This window comes from Triturus cristatus, chromosome 8 (genome assembly GCF_964204655.1).
Source record: "Triturus cristatus chromosome 8, aTriCri1.1, whole genome shotgun sequence".
NCBI classification, from domain to species: domain Eukaryota; kingdom Metazoa; phylum Chordata; class Amphibia; order Caudata; family Salamandridae; genus Triturus; species Triturus cristatus.
Genome location: NC_140591.1, coordinates 414,629,050 through 414,654,403, shown reverse-complemented (window position 1 = coordinate 414,654,403; position 25,354 = coordinate 414,629,050). Strand labels below are relative to the sequence as shown.

The 25,354-nt window shown below is 46.2% G+C and overlaps 1 protein-coding gene across 1 annotated transcript in view; it reads right to left on the bottom strand.

The window, feature by feature from the left end:
- Positions 1 to 25,354, bottom strand: part of TNFSF11 (TNF superfamily member 11) — a 138,805-nt gene that overhangs the window by 67,502 nt on the left and 45,949 nt on the right. The window contains exon 2 of the mRNA XM_085620417.1: positions 22,840 to 23,004. Coding sequence (XP_085476543.1) covers positions 22,840 to 23,004 — 165 coding nt within the window. The remainder of the gene's footprint in view (positions 1 to 22,839; positions 23,005 to 25,354) is intronic.

The following is a 25,354-nucleotide window of genomic DNA, read 5'->3' as shown; positions in this document are numbered from 1 at the left end:
TGAAAGGAAGGTGATTGCAAGTGGCACCCCGGTGCTCACTGTGCATAGCCCGGCTCAAACCAGTTTAGGGGGCAACCCTGCCCCTGAGCCGGGGAGAAGCCGGACAAAGGATAGGGGTGTCACCACCCCCCTCCTGGCTCCACCCATAGGTAGGACCTAGTCACGGGCCAGCCCCTTTTCTTAGAATAAAGGTAGGAGCGAGTCCCCTTCCCAAATTGGATAATTGGATAATTCTGAATCTTGAACTACTTTCCACGAAAGGAACTCTTGACTATTTCTGAAGACTCTCCCTTGTGGCTAAGGAGTAGCCACCCTGCACCAGCAGGCACCACCTAAGCGCTTGCGGTTTGCTGTAAGTCTCTCCTACGGATCAAGACTGCCCAGCTCGACGAGACCCGAGTTCCCTGCCATCTCTGACCTTTTACCTACATCATCAGCCCAGCTGAGAGTCGTAGGTGTGACGAGACCTGCGGGACCGGCCATCTTCAGAACCTGCACGACGCTTATCTAGCACGCCCACCGAGGGACCCTCGAGTGAGTGCACCTAGGGTTTGAGAAGCCCTAAACCCTGAGCAGCTCCAGCACCGAAGTCTGCCTCCCCAGCATCCACGAGATCTGCGTGGGGGCCCTTCCGCTCCTTGCTGTTCACCGCGTTGTCCGACCACTTGCCGACCGGCTTGTGGCCCTCTTCACGACGCACCAAGATTGTTTCATCACTAGTCTGGTTGCTCCAGACTGGCTCTTGCTCCCCTCCAACAGAGGAGTACCACGGACCCTCCTGGTCCACTCCAGACGCCATCTTGACTCCACCGCGTGGGCTTGCCACTGCCAAGACCTGCTGCCCCACTCCTGGGCCCAGCATCATCGACAGCAGACACCTGCGTGGGACAGCTCGCCCTCCATCCTGGTTGCCGCCGCGCCTCCTGGTCCGAGGAACAGCCGAGTCCGACGTCATCCACTCACCTGGTCGAGGTGACTTCAGCCGGTACCTTCCTGGTACCCACATGATCGCTGGCGAGCGGTTGAGAACTGAGTCCCCTCTGCTTTCAGGTTTCCTTCATCACCGATCCAGGCTTGGATCTCGCTGAACATCGTCACTGGTCGCCTGCCAGCAACTTCTTCTTTCAGGCTCCTGAGACTACAACGAGGACTCCCGACATCTTGCCGAACCTCCCGCAGCCGCAGCCTCTGGGCTAGGTAACTCGAGCATTTCGGTGCTCCATCGCAGGTTCGCTCTACAAGTGTCCAGTTCCTTTTTTTGTTTAGTCTCACTGATCGGATCACTCCGGAATCAGTAACTCCAGACTCTAACCATTCGCATTTCACTGTTAGTGTATATGGTTTCTCGTGCCCCTCGGGCATTTGTGTAAATTGTGCAACTTGAAGTATTTTCGTAAGAGTTTTGTAGTGTGCTTAGCTCCCTGACTCATAAAGAGCCAGGGTAGTCTTGTTATAAATAAATATCCTTTATTTTCATAACAACTTGTGTGGTGTCCTTTCACGTGGTGTTCAAGGGGTAAATGTGGTGGTAAAACAGCTGGCTTAACACGCCCTCTAGAGTTTAGCCTAAGACTGCTCGTATCCACGCTACTAGGATAGCTGGTCTATAAGGTTGACTTACAACCAATCATCAATAAGGGTCGTTTGGAATGATACACAGTGATCACTAGAATAGTGAGCACTACATATCAGGCCAACTTCTCACACCCTCCACCAGGTCCGTCGGGCGGCGATAGATCTGGACACCCAGATAGCGAAAGGTGTCCGGCTGCCACTGTACCCGCACTCCTCCAAGGCAGTAGCCGGGGTCCTGGACGCCGCCCCCAAAGGCGTACAGACAGGATTTGGCCGCGTTCACTCGGAGGCCTGAGAGCTGCTCAAAGGTGTGTAGGATGCGATCCAGCCCCTCAGGGATGGAAGATACATCTCTGACATATACTAGGAGGTCATCCGCATAAAGGGACACCTGGTGAGTTGCGTCCCCCAGCGGGATGCCATCCGCAAGTTCCCCACGGAGCGTCGCCGCCAACGGCTCCATTGCAAGCGCAAACAGGAGGGGCGACAGCGGACACCCCTGCCTAGTGCCCCGGCCAATTACGATGGGATCTGAGACATATGGGCCCGTGCGCACCCGCACCGTGGGTCCTTTGTACAGCAGAGCCGCAAGTTGTAGGAAGCCCAGCCCCAATCCGAACCGCGACAGTGCCGACACTAGGTATCCCCATTCCAAGCAATCAAAGGCTTTCTCGAGGTCCAGGACCAAACAGCCCGCCCTGGGCCATGGTCGGGTGCTCTCCCCCATCACCCTAAAAAACCGCCGTAAATTAAGCGAAGTGCTGCGCTTGGGCACGAAACCATTTTGGTCGCTGTGCACCAGCGTAGGCACCACCGGCGTCAGTCTCTCCGCCAGCACCTTCGCCAATATTTTATAGTCCGTGTTGAGTAGGGCGAGCGGGCGATAGGACCCCAGCTGCGTGGCGTCTCGCCCCGGCTTAAGCAGGGAGATCAGATAAGCCTCCTTCAGCGACGCTGGCAATGTGCCTTCCTCTAGGGCAGCGAAGTAGAGACTATGAAGCTTAGGGATAAGGGACTCACGGTGAGTTTTGTAGTATTCCGCCGGGAGTCCGTCCGGTCCTGGCGCTTTCCCTGAGGCTAAAGAGGAAATAGCGTCCCCTATCTCCTCCATCGTGGGGGGGCATTCCAGGCTCTCATGGTACTCCTCCGGGACCACCGATAATTCCACCGCTTCCAGGAACTCATCCAGATCACACGCACTCCTCCTGCCCGTTGACCGGTACAGAGAGGTGTAATGTGCCGTGAACGCCCGGTGGATTTCCCACTGCGTGTGAACCAGCACTCCGTCCGGCCCCGTGATCGCACCCACGGGGGTACGGGTCGCATCCTGCCGGATGAGCCAAGCCAGAAGTCGCCCTGCCCTGTCTGACGTAGCGTGTACCCGGGCCGAGTGTGCCGCATAATTAAGGCAGCGGAGCCGCTCAAGGAGATCGGCATGTTGCGCCCGGAGGTCAGATAGGTGGCTTGCGTCCGAGCCCCCCCCCCTCACCACGCTCCTCCCAGGAGAGGAGGCGAGATTCCAAGGAGGCGAGAGCCCCCGCCAACTGCTTCCGAATATTCCAGGTCGCACCTATGCAATGGCCCCTGATGTACACCTTATGCGCGTCCCACTCTATCAGCTCACTATCCGTGGAGCCTTCATTGAGATCAAAATACTGTTCGATGGCAGTGCCCAGGGAGGCCCTAAATTCCGGGTCCTCCAGCGCCGCTGTCTGAAGACGCCATGTCGGCACCGGGGGCCTATCGGGCCTCCAGCGAAGCCCCAGTATAAGTGGATTGTGGTCTGAGTGCGTCCGACCCATGTATTCCGCCCGGGTCACCCACGGAAGCACCGAATGGGTGCCCACCACCCTATCCAACCGAACATGGAGGCCGTGGACCGCGGAGTAGTAGGAGTACACGCGGTCGCCCAGATGGGCATTCCGCCACAGGTCGGTGAGCGTCCAGTGAGACAGCCATGCGGCGAGGGCCTTGGCGTTCGATCCCACCTGCGCGCCCCGTAGGGGCGGAAAGGACCGGTCCATGTGCACATCCAGCACGGAGTAAAAGTCCCCCCCCCAAGAGCCAGGGGAGGCCGACAAACGGCTCCAGTACCGACGACAGACTGGCCAGGTAGTATGGCTGCTCCACATTTGGCGCGTAAAGAGACCCCAGTAGCACCTGCTGGCCATCTAGTTTCCCATGAACTAAGGTGTACCTCCCACCAGGATCCACCAACACCTGCAGACAGACAAACGGGGTACCCGCCCTTATCCATATCAGCGTGCCTCTAGCGTGCGCCGAACACGTGGTGCTATATACCTGCCCCCTCCAGCGCGCACGCAGCCTACCCAGTTCCCCAGCCGTCATGTGCGTCTCCTGCAGGAGAGCGATTGCCACTGCGTGTCGCTGCATGTATGCATAGACTGAGTATCGCCGCGCCGGTGTATGCATGCCCCTGACATTCCATGTAATTACATTTGTAACAGCCATGCGGAAAGGACTAAGGGTAATACTGTGGCAGGGGAGTAGGGACGCCCGTCCAGGGCGGGGGGCGGCGGGCCTTCACCTGACTATATAGAAAGCTGCAACATAAACACCTCAACGCAACTACGCACCACCATGAAGCCGTGCGAAAAACCGAGCCAAACAGGCCAACTGAACCGTCAGGGCGAACCCCTCTACGGGTAATCGTCCAAACCATGTAACAATGCTCACTAAGTAGAGCTAAGCCCAATTGTGTCTAGAGGGCAGGCAAGTGAGATTCAATCCGCGCGGGTGCACTTCTGCAGGGATGCCTGTGTATATGTGACGTGAAGGGACCCCCAGAATCAGAGCGCAGCGCCGGCCCGGGGAGTGTAGGATCCCCCCCCCCCCACCACGCCACCCACAAAGGCAGATGAACCCCAGCTCGGGCGGCCGCCCCATCGCAGGGGGGCGGAAGTCCAGCCACCACCGCAGCCCACCTGGTCCATCAGTCCCCGGGATTCCAGCAGCAAGTGTGCTCCCATCCGCAGCTCATGCCTCCGCCCACTGCACGGTCAGGAGCCACAAAGTGTCCGTCTGAGGGCTGCAGGACCCATACCCAAGGAGCATCTCCAGCAGCGACCCCAGATCTCTCAAAGTGTCGTTCATATTACATCACTTGGTCCGATGTCTGCGGAGTGACCAGCGGCAACAGCTGGTCGTCAGAGATCACAGTTGATGGGGAGGATGAGCCGCTGGACAACACATCACCCCGCTCTTGGACAGCGTCTCCACTCCCGCCGTCCGGCGACCCGAGAGTGGCCACCGCTGCCAGCGCATCTTGTCGCTCCAGTCTGCTCTTCTCCGGGCTGGGGGCCACCCCCAGACCCCGCCTCTCAGCGTGCCGCCGCCTCCTTCCCTGCCGTTGGCGAGATCTCCTGCCGCGCGGTGTGGCAGCCTCCTGGCTCCGCGGCCGCCGGCCATCACTGCGCCCCGTGTCCTCCAGCCAATCCCAGACCTCAGATGGTGTGTCGAAGAAGCGGACACCATCCGCGGTGGCCACCCGCAGGCGGGAGGGGAACAAAAGAGCATAAGACATCCCTAGTTCTCGCAGGCAACGCTTCACCGCCAGGTAGTTGCTTCGGCGTCTCTGCACCAGGGCAGTGTAGTCCGGGAAGAAATGCACCTGTCCACCGCCAACAGTGATGTCGCCTATCCCCCGGGTCTCGCGGAGCACCACATCCCTGTCCCGATAGTTGAGGAGTTTGAAGAGGAAGGGCCGCGGTCGGGACCCCGGGGCGGGCTTCTGTGTGGGGACCATGTGGGCACGTTCCACCACGAAGTGCGGGGATAGTTTCTCCGATCCGATCAGGTTGCGTAGCCACACTTCCACATATTGCTCCGGCTGTCTCCCCTCCTCGCCCTCCGGCAGGCCCACCACGCGCACGTTGTTGCGCCGAGAGCACCCTTCTGCATCATCTGCGCGGTCCTCCAATGCATGGACACGGTCAATGAGATCCTGGAGGGCGGCTGTATGAGTAGACACAACTGGTCGCACCTCCTGGAGAGTTTGCTCCTGCTGCACTACCTTGTCCGCCAACTTGCGGTGGTCCGCGTGGAGCAGCGTGAAGTCGACCGTGACCTTGTCGATGCGAGCTTCCAACGACGACCTAGTCTGTTCAAGCGAGGAGCCGATCCGCTCCACAGCCGCCAGCACCGAGTCCAGCTTGGCGGCCAGTAGAGCAGTGGGCGGGGCCGCTTCAGGGTCTCCAGGCGCCGGGGCAGGGCCCAGTCCTGCCACCGGGGCCCGGCCGTCTTTCTGGGCATTGCGCAGCCGGCCCATAATCAACTGTTGTGCAGTGGGCATCCGCCCGTAGTCCAGTCCGCCAGTAGATGGGCCCGGTCCAGCCGCAGCAGGCCCCTCCTCCTCAGGACCAGCCGCCGTGTCAGGGCCCCACCGCACTCACCAGTGCACCGCACCGGAAAGGGCCACGAAGGAGAGAGGGGGGGGGGAAAGGAGCAAAACTGGTCAAGTCCAACCGGGGGCCCCTGGCGACCCCGGAGCGAGCGACGCACCTCTCGGCGCACCACAGGCCCGAGACCAACGCGATCCCCAGAGACCATCCACCAGGCGCCTCAGAAGTCCTCCTCGGGTCCACCCCTGCACGTCCGAGGCCTCACACCCAATGTCTCAGGCTCAGTCAGCGCAGCCGGTGCCCCAACTCCGCCACCCGCCGAGGAGCGGCCGATTACCTCCAGGCGGCCTCCCGTCCCGGCTCAGTGGTCGCCGTCACAATCCAGGTGCCCCAACGTGGGGAGCCAGAAAGTGCCCGCCATCGGTGGGTGTCTCGCAGCGCGCCACGCGCCAGGCGTCGTGATCCCTCGTCTTCCACCTCCTCAAGGGCCGAGGCTCCCAAGCTGCAGGTCCCACCGGGGCCGTGCCGCCTCCCCCGTCCGCCGTCTCCGCCCCGGGGCAGCCACGCGATCGCCGCTGCAGGGGGGCGCGCCTCCTCCGCCGCCTCCTCCGGGCTGCCGGGCTCCGGCGGGTCCCGGACCACAGGGCCCACCTCCGTTAAGGCTCCGGACGCGTCCCGCCCAAGCGGCGGCCAGGCAAGAGGCCCCTCACTCTGGAATCAGCCGCCTCCTGCGTCCGCACCTGCGGCCACTCCACTGACCTGCCAGACGTCGCCGCTCCACTGCTTGTGCTCCCGGTGCGGACCTCCGATACGTCCTCAGTGTGCTCCCGAGGTCCAAGCTCCGCCGCACCACCAGGCCGCCACAACCAGCGCTCCAACGGTCCCGGCCCAGGGGTCACGTGGCAAGCCGCGGCGCACAGCAGCGTGTGCGGCCGGCCGCAGGGCTCCAGCGCCCCTCTCCAGCCGCCGGTCTCCCTCCTCGGGCGATCCCGAGCCGCCGCCCAGCAACTTCGCGCTCCGCTCAGCAGACCGCTGCAGCGGGGGGTGAGCGAGCCGTTTCCGCCATCGTTTTCGGCCGCTATGGGGGTCCCTGACAGGATATTTCACAGGATAAAGGCACCGATGTGTCGGAGCTCCACTAGCTTGCGGCCATCTTGTTCGCGCGCCAAGCCACGCCCCCCTCATCAGTCGCATCATAATCGTTATTCAAATCTGTGCCAAACAAGGAATGCAGGATGTTCTGTTGTAGAGGCACATCAAGTTGGGGAGTTGGAGTCTCAATGGCGCCCAAGCACATCTTCGCTCGAGGTCAAAGCTGCGCCAACTCGACTTCAGTTGGGGCCTTGTCTTCTGACATTGGCATCGATGATCCGGGAACTGGCCTGACATCGTGGCGCTGCAGGTAGAGTCAAGAATGGAGCTGGAGGTGGCCCCATTATGGGCTCGAAGGGTCCAGCTGCCACTGAGGGTAAGCCTACCAATGATAACCCAGGTGGAGAACCTGTCAGAGCCGTGGGGCCTGCAGGCGTGCCAGAGGGATTTGGCAATGAGCTGAAGAGTCAGAGTACAGCTGCACTGAACCCTTCGATCTGTTTAGAAGTGCTGGACGGCCCCGGGAAACTCAGGTTGTGCTAGAACAAGTTGCAGGATCGGCTCTGAAGTCAAACAACTTTGGGAGCGAGATCAAGATCTATAGTGTCACCACTGCACCTTTTCAGAGGAGTGTGAGTGCGGGAAGGGGCAGAGTCCTGCCTAGAGTTTTTGTGTATTTTCTTCGATTAACGTGAAGATTTGGATCGAAAGGAAGATAGATCCTCAGTAACGACTCCTACAGCTTCTGAATTTCGAAAGGCACTGGAACAGAATTTTTCGACTTGGGCAGGTCCCGTCACAGATTCCTCTGGTGTTTAGCGATGTAGACCTTCGCCTTGCTGTTTGTTGGCATTCCTTACAGGGCTCAAAACCATTTTGGTTGACATGTCCCTTGCACACTGTAAAACGAACTTTTCCAGCGAGGTAAGGATCTTAAAGAGACAATAGGTAGCTCCAGGTCCACATCTGGGGGAGCGGAAAGAAAGGAACTGAAGTCTGCATGTGGAGTGGCACCTATATAGGCAAGTCCTTTCCAGAGCGGAAAGACGACAGTGCAGAGCTGCATGGTCCCACCTACTGGACCGGTAAAGGTACAGCTGAATAGTTTCCAGAACCAGTGATACCCGGGGAATATTCCAAAGGTGAGGAATCTGCGGCTAGAAATCTCTATCAAAAATATGCATACTGAGGCAAAAGGTATTAAACTAACATTCTGTACTCACACTTGTAGTTGGGGCCTACTTAGGCTCAGACTATTAGTGCCCACATGTGGTGGCGCTATTTACTTAACCCAGTAAATACCAGCAGTGCGGGATGAGGGATTTACCAGGTCCAGTAAATAACCTCTATTTCAAGTTTTCACTCGGAAATCGGACATTAAGCATGGAATTTTGTCACTATTACACTACTGCTTGTCAATGTAAATTCTGGACATTTTTCACTCACAAAATTTCAACAGATTTGTCCTAATGAAATTGAGCTGCTGGAAACTGATAGTGTGTGATATTTATCACAGCCAGTAATTATCCCAAGTGAAGAATTCTGCAGGCTTGGACATCTGATCACTGCACAAACAGGGCTTTGCCCATGGATCAACATTTTGCCCAATATTCGTAATCAGGCCTAAATGAAAAATTCGGGACAGAATAATTTACCACATTGGTAAATTCGCTCCAAACTTATTATATTTATAAAGTGTGGTAAATACCCACCCCCACCCGGCCCACTTGGAAGCATGCTAGTAGTGTAATGGTAACCTAACCACAAGTCCAATTAAGTTTATTCCGTGTGATATTTGAGAGGATGAAAAGATTTGTGTGAATAAGCAAACGCAAGCATAGGTCTAACCAGTCACCATAACACTCTCATTAAAAATAAACTGAATATAAAACTCTTTTTAATATCTATAGCGCCTTTATTGAAACCCTTGGTATAGAAGGCAAGAAGCACTAAACATTCACAGAAAGCAGCTCGTCTAGTCTGCTGAGGTCAACTTACGAAGGCTGGTAGCAGGAAATCTGTGTCCTTACCAGAAAATCTACAAAGCCCATGGCGCACTGTGGCTAAGCGTATTTGGTCTCCTCAGGAATGTTGCTGAATAACAGAAATACACCACGAGATTCCCACAAAACTGCTACGCCTGCTTAAGACAGCTTACTCAGTTGCTAAATGTCATGCTGAATTATAAACAATGTAATGGTAAAATGAGGAATGTGTCTGAACAATAGATACCAGAAATGACTCTGATGCGCGCTCACATTGGGAGATTCAGCCAATCTTTTCACCAATAAAAAAACAAGACGTTTTTAATAGTAAATTGCAATGCCAAATTCATTGTTCAAAAGGGTTCTACAGAGTCTAATGTTGAAGTTTCCAAACTTCGATTTCCAAAGTTAGGGTACGGAATACAGAAGTGAAAGCCACAAGTGCTTTCAGTAAGACTCACTTTTTCCACTCGTTCGTTTATTTATTTAAGTACAATTCTCTCTTTAGAGCATGTTATTATGAATGTATTGGAGAAAAGGAGAATCGGCAATGAGAGCATGCATGATGGTTTGTGCACTGGTCTGTTCTGGACACTGCACAACCCACATGAACAGAGGTAACAGCAGCAACATCTGAGTCTGTAATGATTTTACTATTTACTAAGAATGATGTTTGTTGAGGACCCATAAACAGTACACACAATGTACACCTCAAATAAGGCATCGGTCAAAAATCTGACAGTAAATAGTGCAGAAATGCATCAAATTTTTATTACCATCATTAGTAACTATTTCTGCCATATTTATGGTCCAGAATGCAAAATGTGAAATAACCATGGTTAAAACAATCTAAGTTCCAGATAATAGTTTAAAATTGAATAACACATCTGTTTGAGGTATCTCTGGCAATCAATACCTCTCCAATAGAGGGCTTACTACTTATACAGCACTGTTCGGTGTAAAGATAAGGATCAAAATTGTGGCAGCGCTACCAGTGATATCTTAATATACTGCTGCTATCAGAGCTACTCTAGATTTTCAAAGTACACACAGAAATCAATTTTCAGTGGGTGATGAACCCGACTATACACCCAAACACCTTGCAATATGTTTATATATGATGTATTAGCACATATGCCCCCTTCACTGTATGTTATTGATCATTCTTGCATTCAAGGGTCTGTTAGATTCTCAGGCATATTCTAACCATACCTCTCTTTTTCCAAAATTGGTGACCTGGGGCTATCAGGAATAACACAGTAAGCCTTTAAGAAGCACCATGAAAGAGTACAGAGGGATTACATTCGTTTTGATTGGGTCCACCCTAACATATTACTCCTTGCTGCCCTGGAGGACGATCAGCAAATATCCATGCACTAGATTGTGTTTTATTCCTGTCGTGACAACAATTTCTGATTCTGTACATAGTCCTTGCATTCAGTCATAGCAGTGGCTATTATTTTAACTGGGAAGTGTCCTCCTCACCATCAACAGATCTATCCAGGCTCTACCCGCTATGTGTGAGCCTTTCAAAACAACTCCAAGTTCGGGTCTAAATAATTGTCCACCATCTTCAATCCACTCATCATACTCACAAGCTGCCTCATGCGCTCCCTCACAATTGCTCAGTAGCTCGTACACAGGATGGTCAATCTTTCAATTACAACCAGGAACAACTGGATTTTGCATAGCAATTCAGAATATAAACATAAACGTCTATAATAAGGATGCCACGGATGTGCCTTTTGACTTGCAGAAAAAAGAAAAGCCCAGATGCACTTTATCATTTAGAAAAGCATACTTTTTTAGGTCTAGGTTGGAGACAGCTTTAGGTGTCTCCCCAGAGATTTTGCACCAATCCATACATAATATTTAAAATAACAATAATGTACAAAAAGGGCTCTAGACCACTACAGTCTCACGAAACTACATAGGACTTTAGAACAGCAATATTGGCTACTAATAAAGTATTGTTGCACTTACTAATGACGCCTTATCCCATTGTACTTTCTTCATATATGTTTAGCCACATTAATTTAACCATGAGCAGATCATCTCATTTTACAAAATAATACAATTACTGTCAAATAAAAAAGGTTAATATAATAAAAAGGCTAATCTTACATCATCTTCATATATTTTCAATAATTGGGCTCGAACTTGCATCGTTTATGTTGCTGAGTTTTGGAGGAGACAGCGTACTTTAACTGGTATTTCCGGCAATATAACTGGGACCAGTAAAGATGTCCACTGCAGTCCTTTCCCATTCCAAGCAAGATTAAATAACTTAACCCATTACCTGCTGAGCCATTTTTAAAAAACATTTTTGGTATATGCATTTACACCTTCATAACTTATTTCCAGATAAGTTATCCATGCCAAGTTTGCGTCATTTTTTCCAACATCCTAGGATTCTAGAGATACCCACGGTTTGATGATTCCCCAGGAAAGGCACCAAGAAAACAGCCAAAATACAGCTAAATTGTAGGGTGTTTGGGAACAATGGGAAACAAATGCTGTACAAGAAAGTGTATGTATTTATTTTCTAAAAATGCCACAAATGAAAGATTTGCTTTGCTAGGATCACCATCTTCCCAGGTTTCAGGAACAAGCAGAGTTGTATCTACCACAGATTTTTGTATTTTTCTAAGAGGTAGTACTTTTTTATTTGTTTTCTACGTACTTTCAATTTGTGGTAGAAACAGGGGTGAAACCCATGGGTGACCCCAGAAAGCTATACATTTCTGAAAAGTATACAAAATTCAGCATTCAGCAAAGGCTCATTTGTGTAGATCCCCGAATGTTTTCCCCCAAAGAAACTAATATTTGAAATAAAAAATAATGAAAATTATTAGAAATAAATAGCAATTGGTGGCAATGTTTTATTAATATGTTTCTTGTCACAATGGCCCATTTACAAAAACAATATACTGATCTTCAGGTCACAGGGTTTGGAGGTTTTCCATAAGCACTTGACACCCAGAGCCAACAAATGAGCAGGAGCTTGTAATGATTATTAATCGTGTACCCACCATGCAGCAATTCATATGACACAATTTAATAAAGGTAAAATGGGTATGAAGGAAACCTATATATTTCTGAAATGTGCACAAGAGATTAGGCTTAGGAACAGTGGTTCCTCTGAATTTGGGGTTACACTTACTATCATGTGAATCAGAGGGCATTTTGGAAAATGGGTTGTTTCGTGCACACTGGGTTACATTTGGAAACCAAAAAATGAACAGAAATCCAATTAGTAACAACAAATGTTCTACTGTTCTGTGCTTCTACATGCCTCCAGATAAAAATGATATCCCACTTGCATGGCTGGTCCTAGCGCCTGCGACACAAAACACCCCAAAAATGAACAGAGAGGGTCTGAAGGCATCACATTTCTTCACCAAAATGCACACTTTTTTTTCAATGTGAGTGGCTGCAGACTTTGATCCTAGCTCAGCTGCTACCCAGAGAAACCTACCAAAGCCAAACATTTCTGAAAATTAGATGGGGAGTCCAGGGTATTGTGACTTGTGTGGATCCCATGATATTTTCTTACCTATAAGACCTTGAAAACCTGGCTAACATTAACCCCGGGCGGAGTTCGCCGAGTTGTGCTAAGCGAAACTCCCTGAAGTGGCGGAGTGCAATAGAAATATGCCATTCGCTGTGATTTTCAGTGCCTGTGCTTGTCCGCACTGTGCAATCATCGCGAACGGCGCCATGGACAGAGCAAGCGGGAGCTGCTTTCCTTTCTGCCACTCAAGTAGATTTTTACCCGAGTGGCAGCTTTCTCAACGTGAACGGGCAGTTTCTCAACGTGTGCGGTCGCGAGCATACGCGACCACTCGCAATGAGAAACCTGACCCCCCCGTGTTGAGAAATCTCGCCGGGAGGTTTATTTTCCACGCTCGCCAACTTGATGTTGACAATCGCAAAATGGTTAAAATCTCACAGGGGTGGATTTTCCTCGCTCGGGCTCGCCAACATGGCGTTGACGAACTCCACGAGCTCCACGTAACGCAAAGTGCGGAAAACTCTGCAAACTCCGCGGGAGGAGCAGATTTCACCGCCCAGACTTAGCTAACATAATGCATTTTCCTCAGGAGGGGTCAACATAATTCCTACCACCTGATGTTCCCATAGTTTTCCTAATTAACTCAGGCCTTCACTTGTGTGGCTGGGCCTTGCACTAGCAACAGAAAATGCCCCAAAACACAACATGGAGACATTAATAAACTACGAGAGAAAACCGACCGAGTTTGGTGATATGGGCAGCTGCAGAATTTGGGCCCGGGCTCTGCCACCATCCAGGGAAACATACCAAACCCAAACATTTCAGAAAACTGGACACCCAGGAGCATCCAGGGTAGTGTGACGTATGGATTCCACAACATTTTCTTACACAGAATGCCTTGCAAACTCCAAAATTAGGCTAAGAACATGCATTTTCTTCACATTTCTGTGAAAGACAGATCCAGAATCTATGAGGCTCACAAAATTCCTACCACCCAGCGTTCCCATACTTATCCCGATAAAAATGGTACCCCACTAGTGTGGGTTGGCCCATCAACCACAATAGGAAAGGCCCTAAAATGCAACAACTGTAGATCAAATTTTTCCACTCAGCCGCCACTGAGGAATAACTAACAAAAGCCAACATTTTTTATACTAGACACCCGGGGGAGTCCAGTGTGGTGTGGCACGTGTGGGATCCCACAATTCTTTCTTACCCACAATGCTCTGTGAACCTAAACTTTGCCTAAAATTACACATTTACCTCACATGTCTGTGATGTAAACTTCTGGAATCTACAGGGATCCACAAACGTCCTACCACACAGCATTGCTACACTTGCCCCAAAAAAACACAGTATCTTACAATGGCTGGGCCTACTGCCAGTGTCAGGAAGAGATCAAATCATGGACAATGTGAATCCTTCATGGTGAGTCCCACTGTCTCTGGTTTGATCCATTTCTGCCTCCCTTGGCGCCATAGTGGAGCGGATCCATGGTTGGGAATCACCCTATGAGGGAATTCTCAAGCAGGGATTTACTAGAGAGAGACATTGCTGGAAAGGGGACATTATTCCTTTTACAGTGATGCCTCTCCAGCAGAGATCGGTGTCAGAGGACCGACTTTATGGACCTCTGCAATGATCAAAAGTGAAAGCAGATCGTGCCATTAGCGCTGTCTGCTTTCACTTTTGTTTTTGCTGTGACATCAGCGTGCTGGTGTTACATCAGAACAAAAAATATTTAAACTTGAGACATGAGCTAAGCTGTTTCCTCGCATGCTAACTTTGATTTTGAAAAAGAAAATGCTTCTGCTTTTCAGAGCATATGTATTTTCTTTTGCAGTGCCAAAGACGACCAGTTGACTTCCTCCGAACTCCAGAGATACTGCTGAGGACGTCAAAGGGTCATCTTCAGAACTATGGGGGTTAAGAACACTAACATTCAGACTTGAAATGGTTACGAAAAATATATTTTTTCACTTAATTTGTACATTATCTTATTGTATATTTTGCCACATGGATGAAACCCTACAAGATGGCCGTCATAGTTCTTTACACTTGTCATGCAACTATGGGAAACTAACAGCAGTGCTCACAATCTATAGCAAGCTGTGCTCCTGCCACTTCGTGTGTAAGACCTGAGACTTTGTAGAAAGGGATGCATAAAGTAGCTGTGTTTTTCAACCGCAGACTAGTGCATCTACAAGGCATGCTCTAATGATAGACGGCTGATGTTTTTTTTTACCAGCATTGCTTTTACTTTTTCTTTGAAGGAGGAAATGTGGCTCACGTGATAGTGCTGAGTAGTTCTTACAATTAAGACACTGGATGCTGCAAGTTTACATGAGGATAGAGAGACAGCAGTGCTAGGTTTGTCCACAATGCACCAGGGAGTTGATTTTCTTAGTTAAGTAGTGAACGAGTGTGCCATCTAGTAAATATGTTTAAAGAAGCTCGATAAAAGAATAACAAATTGGTCCATATTTATATATTTCAGATTGTCCTACTGAATATCATCTCCAACAATATTGCGGCATACTAATATCGAAGACAGGCTATCTAGGGACAAAATATCAAAATGTAAGTGCATATACAGAATTAGAGAGTCACTATTCCTAACTCCATGTCCACGTACCTTAAGGATACATGTACCACATAGGTACATATATGTGGGGTTCGGTATAGAGAATCTAGTCTTATTTGTCAATATTCTACTTTCAACATTCTGTCCTTGGTAGTCTATCCCATCGCTATTGTTTATTCATTATTCATGGTGCACACCTATTTTAGATGTTAATCTGTTGAGAATTCATGGAGTCCAACATGAAATCTTTTCAGTGGGGCTCAGCAGAATGCAAGCCTTTCCATTGTCCTTAGAATAGCATGTGAGAGGGGTATCTCTCAGGTATAAGCAGAACACAAACCACAGCAAGGTCTGCTTCTAAAAAAAAGTTTTTTCTCTAAAATTTGATAGGTGCCCTCTGTGTTTTAAGATCCAAAACGGACATCACTCCAAATGTATGTACACTACTGCTTAGCCTGCCTGAGATGGGGGAAAAATATTAACTGAAAAAAATGACACAGCATCTGAACAAGAATTGGTGACCACTAGGCTATTTTGTTAGTACTTTCTTTTGGTGTGTTTGTAAATCGTAGGCTTGAAGGTTTATTCAACAACTGCTGTCCAACATCAATTGGGTCTGCCAAACAGGATTGTTTATCACAGCTAATAAGGTTAGTGATGAAGTATGCACCTTAAAAGCAAATGTTACTGCATTGGAAGCACATTTTGTAACAAAATTAATATTTCCTTTTTACTTCCTGCAGATTCATTTTGTGATATGATATTGCACCACCAGCCTGATTTGTTAACCAAACAACAGTGTTACATAGAGTTGATAATACATTTGGTTTAGTGTATTACTAACAATGCATCAACACAATTCTAAAATCAATCTGTTCACAACGGGTCAGATTCAAAAAGATTAGTGCATGAGTAGGTGTAATTTATTGTAGTAAGACTCCTGGTTTACTCACAAAATTTAAGGAGTAATCCTTGACTACTCCTGGCCCCACTCTTGGAATTTAGGAGTACCATACGAGTAAGTTACAAATCTTTGAAAATCCAGCCCAATGTGTTCTAGTAGTGATACATACATTGATAAGGCAATAGCTTCAGCATGTCTAATTTATTCGAGTACTTTTGGCAACATATTATTTTATGGCATTGTATATGGTAGTGGCTAGTCTCCTCCCCACACTTTTGATGGTTTACTGGGTTACAGTATACTAGCTACATCTATTTAAAAGCATTATGTTTGTTCCACTTACCATCATTCAGAGAAGTTCATGTGTACAGCATACGGTCTATAAATTATTTAATTGCTTGACCTTTTGAAGGTTTTGGTCCTACATGGGGTCTTTTAGAAAAGAGCTCCCATGTTTCTCGGATCTAATCCAGTCCATGTTTTTGAAGATGGGCTTATGGCCTAGCTATATCTATCTATTCTGAGGTGTTGCGTGCATAATACACATTGTAAAAACTTGGGGACTCTGCCACAATCTCCATTTGTTATAATGCTCGGGATTATGCAGAGTATGAAAAAAAGAGACAAACACACACTATTATGTACAGCCATTACAATAACACATACACATAAAATAGCCCAGACCTATTGGATTTGCCAGGGTTTGTTTCTGGAAAACATAACAGTGGCCTGTAGAAAGGACATCAATAAGGGTGCTGTAGTTTGTGACATTCTGATAGTCACCACCCTGTTTCTGGTTTCCATTAACAAGCGGTTTCTGAACTATCAATTTTGACTAGGTGAATGGAATATAATGAGACTGCGGAACAAAAGCAGAACGTCTTCTGTAAAATATGCTACTATGAACAGGCAGGCTAATTCTATGACAGGATCAGAGGCTTCATATTATGCATTCTCTTTCTTGCTTTAATTGAAAAGCAGACATGTAACAAAAATAAATATTTCACAAAATGGCACAGAAAACTACAATGCATATGGTTCTTTGCTGAAAAACGTCAAGTCCTGTGGACACTGGTCCTGCCCCCCTGATATACCTCCGTAAAAAAATTGTTGTCCAGAAATTTTCATTCTTGATTTGTGTTTTTGTATTATTAGAGAAGTAATTTAGCTTGGGTATACATTGATAATCTGAGGCAAATTGTTCTGGACGACATTTTTAAAAATGGCAAATGTGTTGCAGTGATGATGTAATATTTCAGGAACCATGAGACCTATATACTTCATGGTGGTGTCAAAATATAGGTTTTGGGGGTCAAGTAGTCTTATAGAGACAGAAAAACTCTCCTCAGAGAAACCCTTCCGCCATTTTCCAAAATGGCAGCTCTATAATTATGTGTTTTAGCCATCATATTGGTAATTTACTTTAATAAATTGTTTTTGTTTCAGGTTTTCAGTTGATTCAAATTCGTGAACATGAGCGAAGCAGGTGGCAGCAGAGGATCTTTACCTCCTGAAAGCGTGTTGCTAATTACAAAATCTGAGGACTCCTTCAACAAAGAAAAATGTGTCATATGCCAAACTACTCCAAAAGAAAAACAAACATCAACTGCGGCTGTACAGAAGAGAGTTTGAGTTGCTGCAGAAATACAGAAAGACGAAGTTCACAAAAGATTGAAACTGATGAGTGGAGAGGATCAAATATTTTATCATTGGAAAAACAAGTGCAACAAGTTGTATACAATGGAAAAAAGCCTGGAAAACAATTGTAAAAAATAGCAGAAACCAGTGAAATACAACAAGAATCTGAGTCTTCTGAGAAAGCGATGCCAACCAAACACAATGCCCATCCACTTAGAAGATCGATGGCTACCCCCTCGTTTACCTCCAACAACTGATCAGAAAGCAGTGGATCTCAATGTGTTATCTGTGGTTTAGCAATCACAACAAGATGATGGACGGAGTGCTGAAACCTTTCAACCACTCACTCCCAATAAAGAGATCTGGGTTGCATCCATTGTTCTTTTGCTCACTATGTCACCTCTGTTTGGACCCAGCCATATGCGAATCAGTCTTGACTCTGCTCCACATGGGAACAGTCCAGCCCGAACTGCCAGTCCAGGTACTCGCTGGACTGGAAACAAGCATCTTGAGACCGGTTTCAGAGTATCACCCCTCATCAGCCAGGCTACCCACAGAATGTTTTGTAATATTCCTCAACAAACGTATGCTATTTCTAGCGGATTTATTTAATTCTATCAAAGAGGGTAAGATTCCTTCAACTTTTCAAGAACAACAAGTTTCATTTCTTAAAAAAGTTAAGAATCCTAAATCTGTCCATTTATACAGACAATCAGTCTGCTTAAAACAAACTATAAATTGCTGATGAAGCTCTGGGCTGCCCACGTAATGCCAGTGGTACATCAGTTAATATATGTTGACCAGAGCAGTTTTATGGCAGGTCGATTAATGTCAGCAATTACTCAGTTTTTTATTCAGGTAATAGACTATTTTTGAGTGAACAACACAAAAAGCCCTAGTTTGATGGTTGATGCCGCAAAGGCCTTGCGACCTTGTAAACTGGGAGGCCACTGGGAGGCCTTGTTTTATAGTATTAAAAATTTTGGTTTGCCTTCTCATTTTATTTCGATGTTAGCAAATCTGTATAATGGGGCTCAAGCAAAGTTGATGGTTGACTCCAAAATGGCAGGTTCAATTATGATTAAAAGAGGAATGCATCAGGGGTTTTCTCACTCCCTGATTCTATTAACTTTTTTATCGAATCCCTGGCAATGCAACTTCACAATAATAATAATATAAAGCCTCCCATAGAAGAGATGGCGATGCTCAAATTATTTGCAGATGATATGATTTTATATCTCCAGCCTGATGAGGATTATATAGAACGATCTTTCCAGACAATTACAGAGTTGACTAAGATTCGGGGAATACAAAATAAACCAAATCAAAACAGGAGTATTGCTTTTTAATGTGACAGCTGACGACCTCCCGATTTCACTACAGTCTCGGCCAAGGATGGCGCCCCCAATCAGATATCTTGGTATGGTTGTGACAATACATTTTTCTAGTCTCTTCCAGCTGAATTATGGAAAAATGTTATGTAAAATCAAGGGATTGCATGATAGGTGGTCTCTCCTCCCTTTGACTATAATAGGCAGTATATCAATGACAAAAATGTTGGTCTTGCCATTGCTAATATTTTTATTTTCTAATGTCCTATGTGTGCACATTACAAGACTGTTTTATTGGATGCACTCTCATGTTATTTAAATGGGGACAGGGTACTAGATAAGTTTTTCTTCAAGAAGATGATTCAGGAATCAGTGATTAGACTACCAGTGTTTATAAAAGTAGCGAAATTACCCCAAAAAACTAGATACAAGTTTCTTTGAAACATTTATGGGTGTATGAGTGCCTTTGGCAAATCTTATAAGTCACCTTTTGATGGTTGTTTAGTCCGGTTGCAAGAGGACAGCTATCTGGGCCTTTTCTTGGCAGATCTGGAGATTAGAATCTGGAACTCGTTAGGTTTCAAAACTCTGGGAGAGTTTATACAAGGGAAATCTATTTCATGGGAAGAATTAACAGAAATGGGTGGCCCGAAATGCATCCAATATTTTTTAAGTTTTAATAAGATCAAGCACTTTATGCAAGTTCACTGTACGGACGAAAATCAAGGGCCCCAATCGATTAGTAGTACTTTTATTAAGAGTCAATTGTTAGGAATTGGAAATTGGTATAGATTCTTGAAAGATCTTTCAGTGAAGCCTGACATAGCTGCTTTTCTTTATAGGGTAGCGGAAAAAACACAATGTCATATATCAGTGAGCGATAGGCAATTCATTGCAGAGATAGGTAATAAATCTCTTCGGGCAGCTAATTTCAAAAGAATCCAATTCTTGTCAAGATGGTTGGTGTACGATACCCCAGATATTCTCCATAAGATGTATCCTGTGGTTTCTAATAATTATTTCCATGGTCATCAAGCAGGCGAAGGGGGTTGGCGCCACACATATTTTGTATGCTCGTACCTTACAAATTTCTGGTGGCAAGTGTTTGAGGCTAGTGATCATGCTATTAATTGCTCGTTGTTGCCTGAGGCTACCCTAGTTTTATTTGGTGCTTCCAAAGTTAGCCAACAATTAGTAAAAGGTCAACAATGTTATATATCTGTAGCCTTGACCATTGCACGCTCATTTATTCTCCAGAATAGGAGGACTGCTAAGGTCCCTACAGTCTTAGACTGGAAGAATAAAATGTACGGCACTATGAATTTTGAAGAAGCATTTGAAAAGCGGGTTGGGGGACTGAAAAGATTTAAGGATATTTGGCAATATTGGAAATAAGCTTTCAGTAAGTTTTTGTGCAAAGTGGTTTTATGTGGCTGTTGGGTTCTTTCAGCAAGTGTGGCTGATGATAAGAGGCAGATCTTGCCAAATTGGGCAACAGTGTGCACATAACTCGTTGGCCAGGGTGTGTCTTTGACTGTCAACATGTGTGGGTTTGTCAAGCAGGAGTGTTATGAAAATTGGGCCTTTTCAATTCATGATATTTCCCTGCTTGAGTTAAGCATGTCAGTCAATTAATCAAAATGCTGATTAATATGACACACACTTGGTTTATATGATTGTATTCTGCAATATAATGAAGCTTACATGAATAGATTTGCAGTATTTAATCTAAATGCTGACAGCTGCATTTTATAAAAGCTTGTTAATGATTTTTAAGATTTTCTAGAAGATTGACAACTACGTGTCTCATTTATTGTTGGTATTCAAAAGGACAATCTTGTAGAACAAAAATAATTGAAAAGTCATCAGACCATCTTCTGTTAATAGTTTTGATAAGAGTTTCTAACAATGAGATTATGTGATAAAATCGGCAGAAAACCGGCCCTGGCAAAGAGCTGGCGGCACCCCCCCTCCCCTGGGAGGGGGCCAGCGGAGCACTTTGCCAGGGCCTCTTTTTTATGTCTGCAGGGTCCGTTTCTGCCACACCAAAGTGCTCTTCCTACCCTGACCTTGCCACTCCTTACAGATCTGTATAATTTTAAGGTTAAAGATAACTACTCCCTGAAGATTCTACTTCACTCCTCACGTTACCAGCAACCACCCCTTGCACATGAAAGAAAATAGAAAGGAAAGAGGAAATGAGTGAACACAAATGGAGAAAACAGCAAAGAAGAGTACAGATGAAAAGAAGTGAGAAGTAGTTGCCTAAAATAAAAAGATGAAGGGTAAATCAACTAATAAAAAATGACGTTAGCAAAAAGTTAGGAAAGGAATGAGAGACCCTTAGCCAAAGAACCAGAACACAAAAAGATGGACAGAAAAGTGAAATTTTTTATGTTTATCAGATGTTTAAAAAAAAAAGAAGATGCGCTGTGAAGTAGGTTACAATATGATTGAAATGTCAGATGAAAGGAGCTCATCACAAAATTCTATCTGTTTTCTACAATCCCTTGACACCAATCATTGCCAGCGTGTTCAGGGTTTTAATAACAGGCTGAAATGTACCTACTTTAAGGACATCATATGTGCTTAAATTGTATTTCACAGATTACAATTGTAGAAAAAATAACTCACTGTCAGAAGTGCAGTGACAGTATTATTTATATGCCATCATAGCCTAGGGTTAAACTGAGGAAACCTAAAAAAAAATTAAACATTTACTCTGAAAAGGCACAAATGTTGCACCCAAAAGCTCCCCATAGGATGGATAAGTATTTGTAGCAAGAAAATTAAATAGGCAGTTCTTTAGCATTGTTGCAGAGCATTCATTTTGTTTGGCAGTTTCAATAAAATAAAAAAATGTGTTTGTTCCAACCATCTTAATTATTTAAGCAGTAGGTGGGGCAAGTCGATTTTTACGGGCCAGTAGGCTGAAGTTGCATTTTGCCCCTTGAACAAGTACATTTTTAAAACAATTCGACACCCTTGACATGGCCTGCAATCCAGGCCTTTCACTGCTGGATGGAGACTAGAATCACTAAAAAGTCTGCAGGGTGCTCCTATCGGTCAAACACCGGAGCGAGGTGTCATTTTTTGCTCTGAGCATTAAACAAAGAGATAGGCCACAGAAATGAGTGAGTCAACACTATGAATGTGGATCCAGAGTACACGTATTAAGTTATGCGTACATGAAATCTCTGTTATGAAGGTTTAAATTACAAAACTCTCTGCAGACGTGAGCACGACGCTGTCAGTACAGCAAAACCATGAAGAACCATCATTTGCCCAGCCTGGCATTTAGACAAATCTACAGACTAGAAACATTATGTTCCCTCCTATTGCGAAATATGCTTTTGTGGGTATGTGATTAAGGGACGCACACAAATACGGGTTGATGCAGACATGGTTAACCACAATCAGGCCATTTGGGACCAGCTGCAGTGCAGTGCTAGTTGCCTCATTTGTGCACCATCCCTGAGTAGCATGAGTGTAAATTATGGTTAGGACACTTATCTTTCACTCAGTGTTTAGCTATATCAACAACTTTTCTACTCAAGAATAGTCATAGCTAAGAGGGCACGCTGTTCCTCCCGTGAATGAAGTATGATGATGAGTGAGTTTTGATCCTTCATTTCAACTGATAAAGCTCGTAATTTCGGATGTTGAAAGACATTACACAGAATTTGGCAAATATACTTTAAATAAAGTTGGTTTGGTATAGAAAAGACCCCTCAATTAAGAAAATAGTATGATGTGACACATGAAAGGCAACAAATACAAATCTGCCCATGCTGCAGAAAATAAACATGTTGTCAACACTGACTGCTCTGCCTCAAGGAAAGGATACCTGCTTACCTTTTCAACTGCTGCTCGGAATATGTGTTTAATTTCTCTGCATTCCGAATTTCTTTCATCATCTTCTTGCACAGTGTCTTTTAAATGCGAACTTTCTGGGAGTTGAAAAAGTATTCTCAGGCATGCTGCGTGTTCTTCGTCTTTGAGCGTTCTTTCCGAGCCCATCTGCAATGAAATGCAAACCATATTATCTATCATAATTGCACAGTTTCTAAATGTCTAAAATGCACTGACCTTTATATTGGCCTACAAAATAGCTGCTCTAGTTGTAGTTTGTTTCTAAAATGGCCCAAGTACACTCTACACTGGGTGAAGGAGCTGTGTATTTAATGAAATTACTTCTATAACGCATCCTAACTTGTACAGGCCACGGTGAGCTTTAAATATCGTAGCACACGGTGTTGTGTCCATTTTTAAAGCAACTAAATTCTCAATGAGGCAACAGGGCTCAGCCGCTGGAGGCATCAGAACTCGGTTTGTAGAGGCCGCGCACCACTGGCTCGGTGCCAGCAGCTGAAAAATAAAATGTTATCTTATTATTGTTTTATTTTTGAGCTGCTGGCTCTGAGCCAGCGTGTGCAGGGAGTGGCGGGCCGGGCCATGGGAGGGGGCAGGAGAATATATGTGCACTTGCAAGTGCGCATGTCAGTTTGGTTGACTGTCTCAGGTCGTCCAAACGGACATGCGCACTAAGGTTTCTCCAACCCAGCTGAATTGTGCAGCCAGGTTGGAGAAACAGCACAGACTCTCTGTGCCTGAGCAAGTGTCTTCTCAGTCCGTTCAGGCCAATCTCCACGCTCCTCTCATGCTTGAGAGCAGCGCGTGGATTGGATGGGATTCGTGATGCTGACCACGAACTTGCGCAGAGGAGCACACGGCAGCTGGCAGCATCAGGTAAGTGGTTTTAAATGCTTTTTTAATTATTAACTCCCATGCTGCACGCTTCCCTGCATGCTTCCTGCTAGCCCCCTTTATCCACCCGCACCTCCTCCACTCGCCCCACCGGTATTTTTCTGTGTCAGGCGTGACTGTCTATTCGACCCTAATAATGAGTACGATGGAGCATAATTTCAGTATGGAATTCTATTCTGCATGTTCAGGACTGGCCCGGTGTTCCAGCTCCTGGTCTTCCCAGGTGCATGAACACCGGACCTGGTTTTAACAGTCGGTAGGTAATTACAGCGGGTAACATCGCATAAGGTTTTGGCTGCGCCAGCCCCTATTTGTAAGATTAGATCTGATCAGTTTAGTAATTTGGTACAATTTTTTTTTCCTAGTGCATTAATTGTAGTAGGATTGTGCTTTTCATTTCTTGTGTGTTAAGTAGAGTGTGGGGTAGGGACAGAATGATAGGAATAGATTTCAAAAGAGGACGAAGTGAGTTGTTTTGTAAGTAGCTGTCGTGTGTGCTTCTTAGTTGGGTGGCATGGCTAAAGGAGGAGTGAAAAATTGAGTAAGAGTTTTTTTCATAATAGCAAAATGTAAACAACGTGTATAAATCCAGTCCAAACCGTTTAAAGAAAACATGTGCCGGCACTCCAAAGTGTTGCTTAAAGCATACTTTATTGAGATGTCACCATAAAGTATTTGGGCCGAGCGTTGTCCTTGATTACCTATGGTGGCTGCCATTTAGAAAGGCTTATTTACATGAGTGTCATAATAAACATAAATAAAATAATAGGTTTACTCGCATATTGAACATAAAAATGTTAACATAAATGCAATGCACAGAAATCTTACATTTCTATATAGTTCAGTGTATATTACTTTCATTCATATTTATTTCGCAATAAACGTAAACAAAATCAGTGGCGGCTCGCACAAGTAACGCTGTGGGGGTGAGGCGGTGAGGCCGCAAGTGCAAGGCCTCACCGCCCACAGCATTACCTGTGCAAGCCTCCACTGAACAAAATGCTTCAATTTGTCTTCAGAAATCAGTAAGTATATTTAAATAATAATGCAACTGAATTATTTTAATATTGTGCATACAAATATACACATGTGGGCTCATACATGTGTCACATGATGTGAGTATTTGTAACAGTCTAGCCCAAGTGGGCTTGTGTGACAATATTGTTATGTGGACAGAACTCCTTTAAACCTTGTGAGAGACGGAGGTTCATTAAATTACTGAGTATTAAACGTGTCATTCTTCACTTCAGCTAGAAACTAGCTTATTGTTATAATTGTATGTGCAATGCTTCTGCAATATTCAACCCCATCGGAATTTTGCTGTCTCATTTGATGAGGTGAGATGATTCTAATTTTCTCAGTTCTTTCTCTCTATTACCTCTTCATGCATCTCTGCGTATGGCATCGATGACAAAATATTTAAGGTCTCTAAATTGATTGTTGTGTATTTGTGCAAAATGCCTTGCAACTAGGTAGATTCTATCCATGCTTCTTATCGCTCTAATATGTTGTAATACCCTTTTGTGCACTTTATGTATGGTGCTACCTACATACTGTTTGTTTTACGGACACTCTAGCACATAGATTGCATATTTAGTTTTAC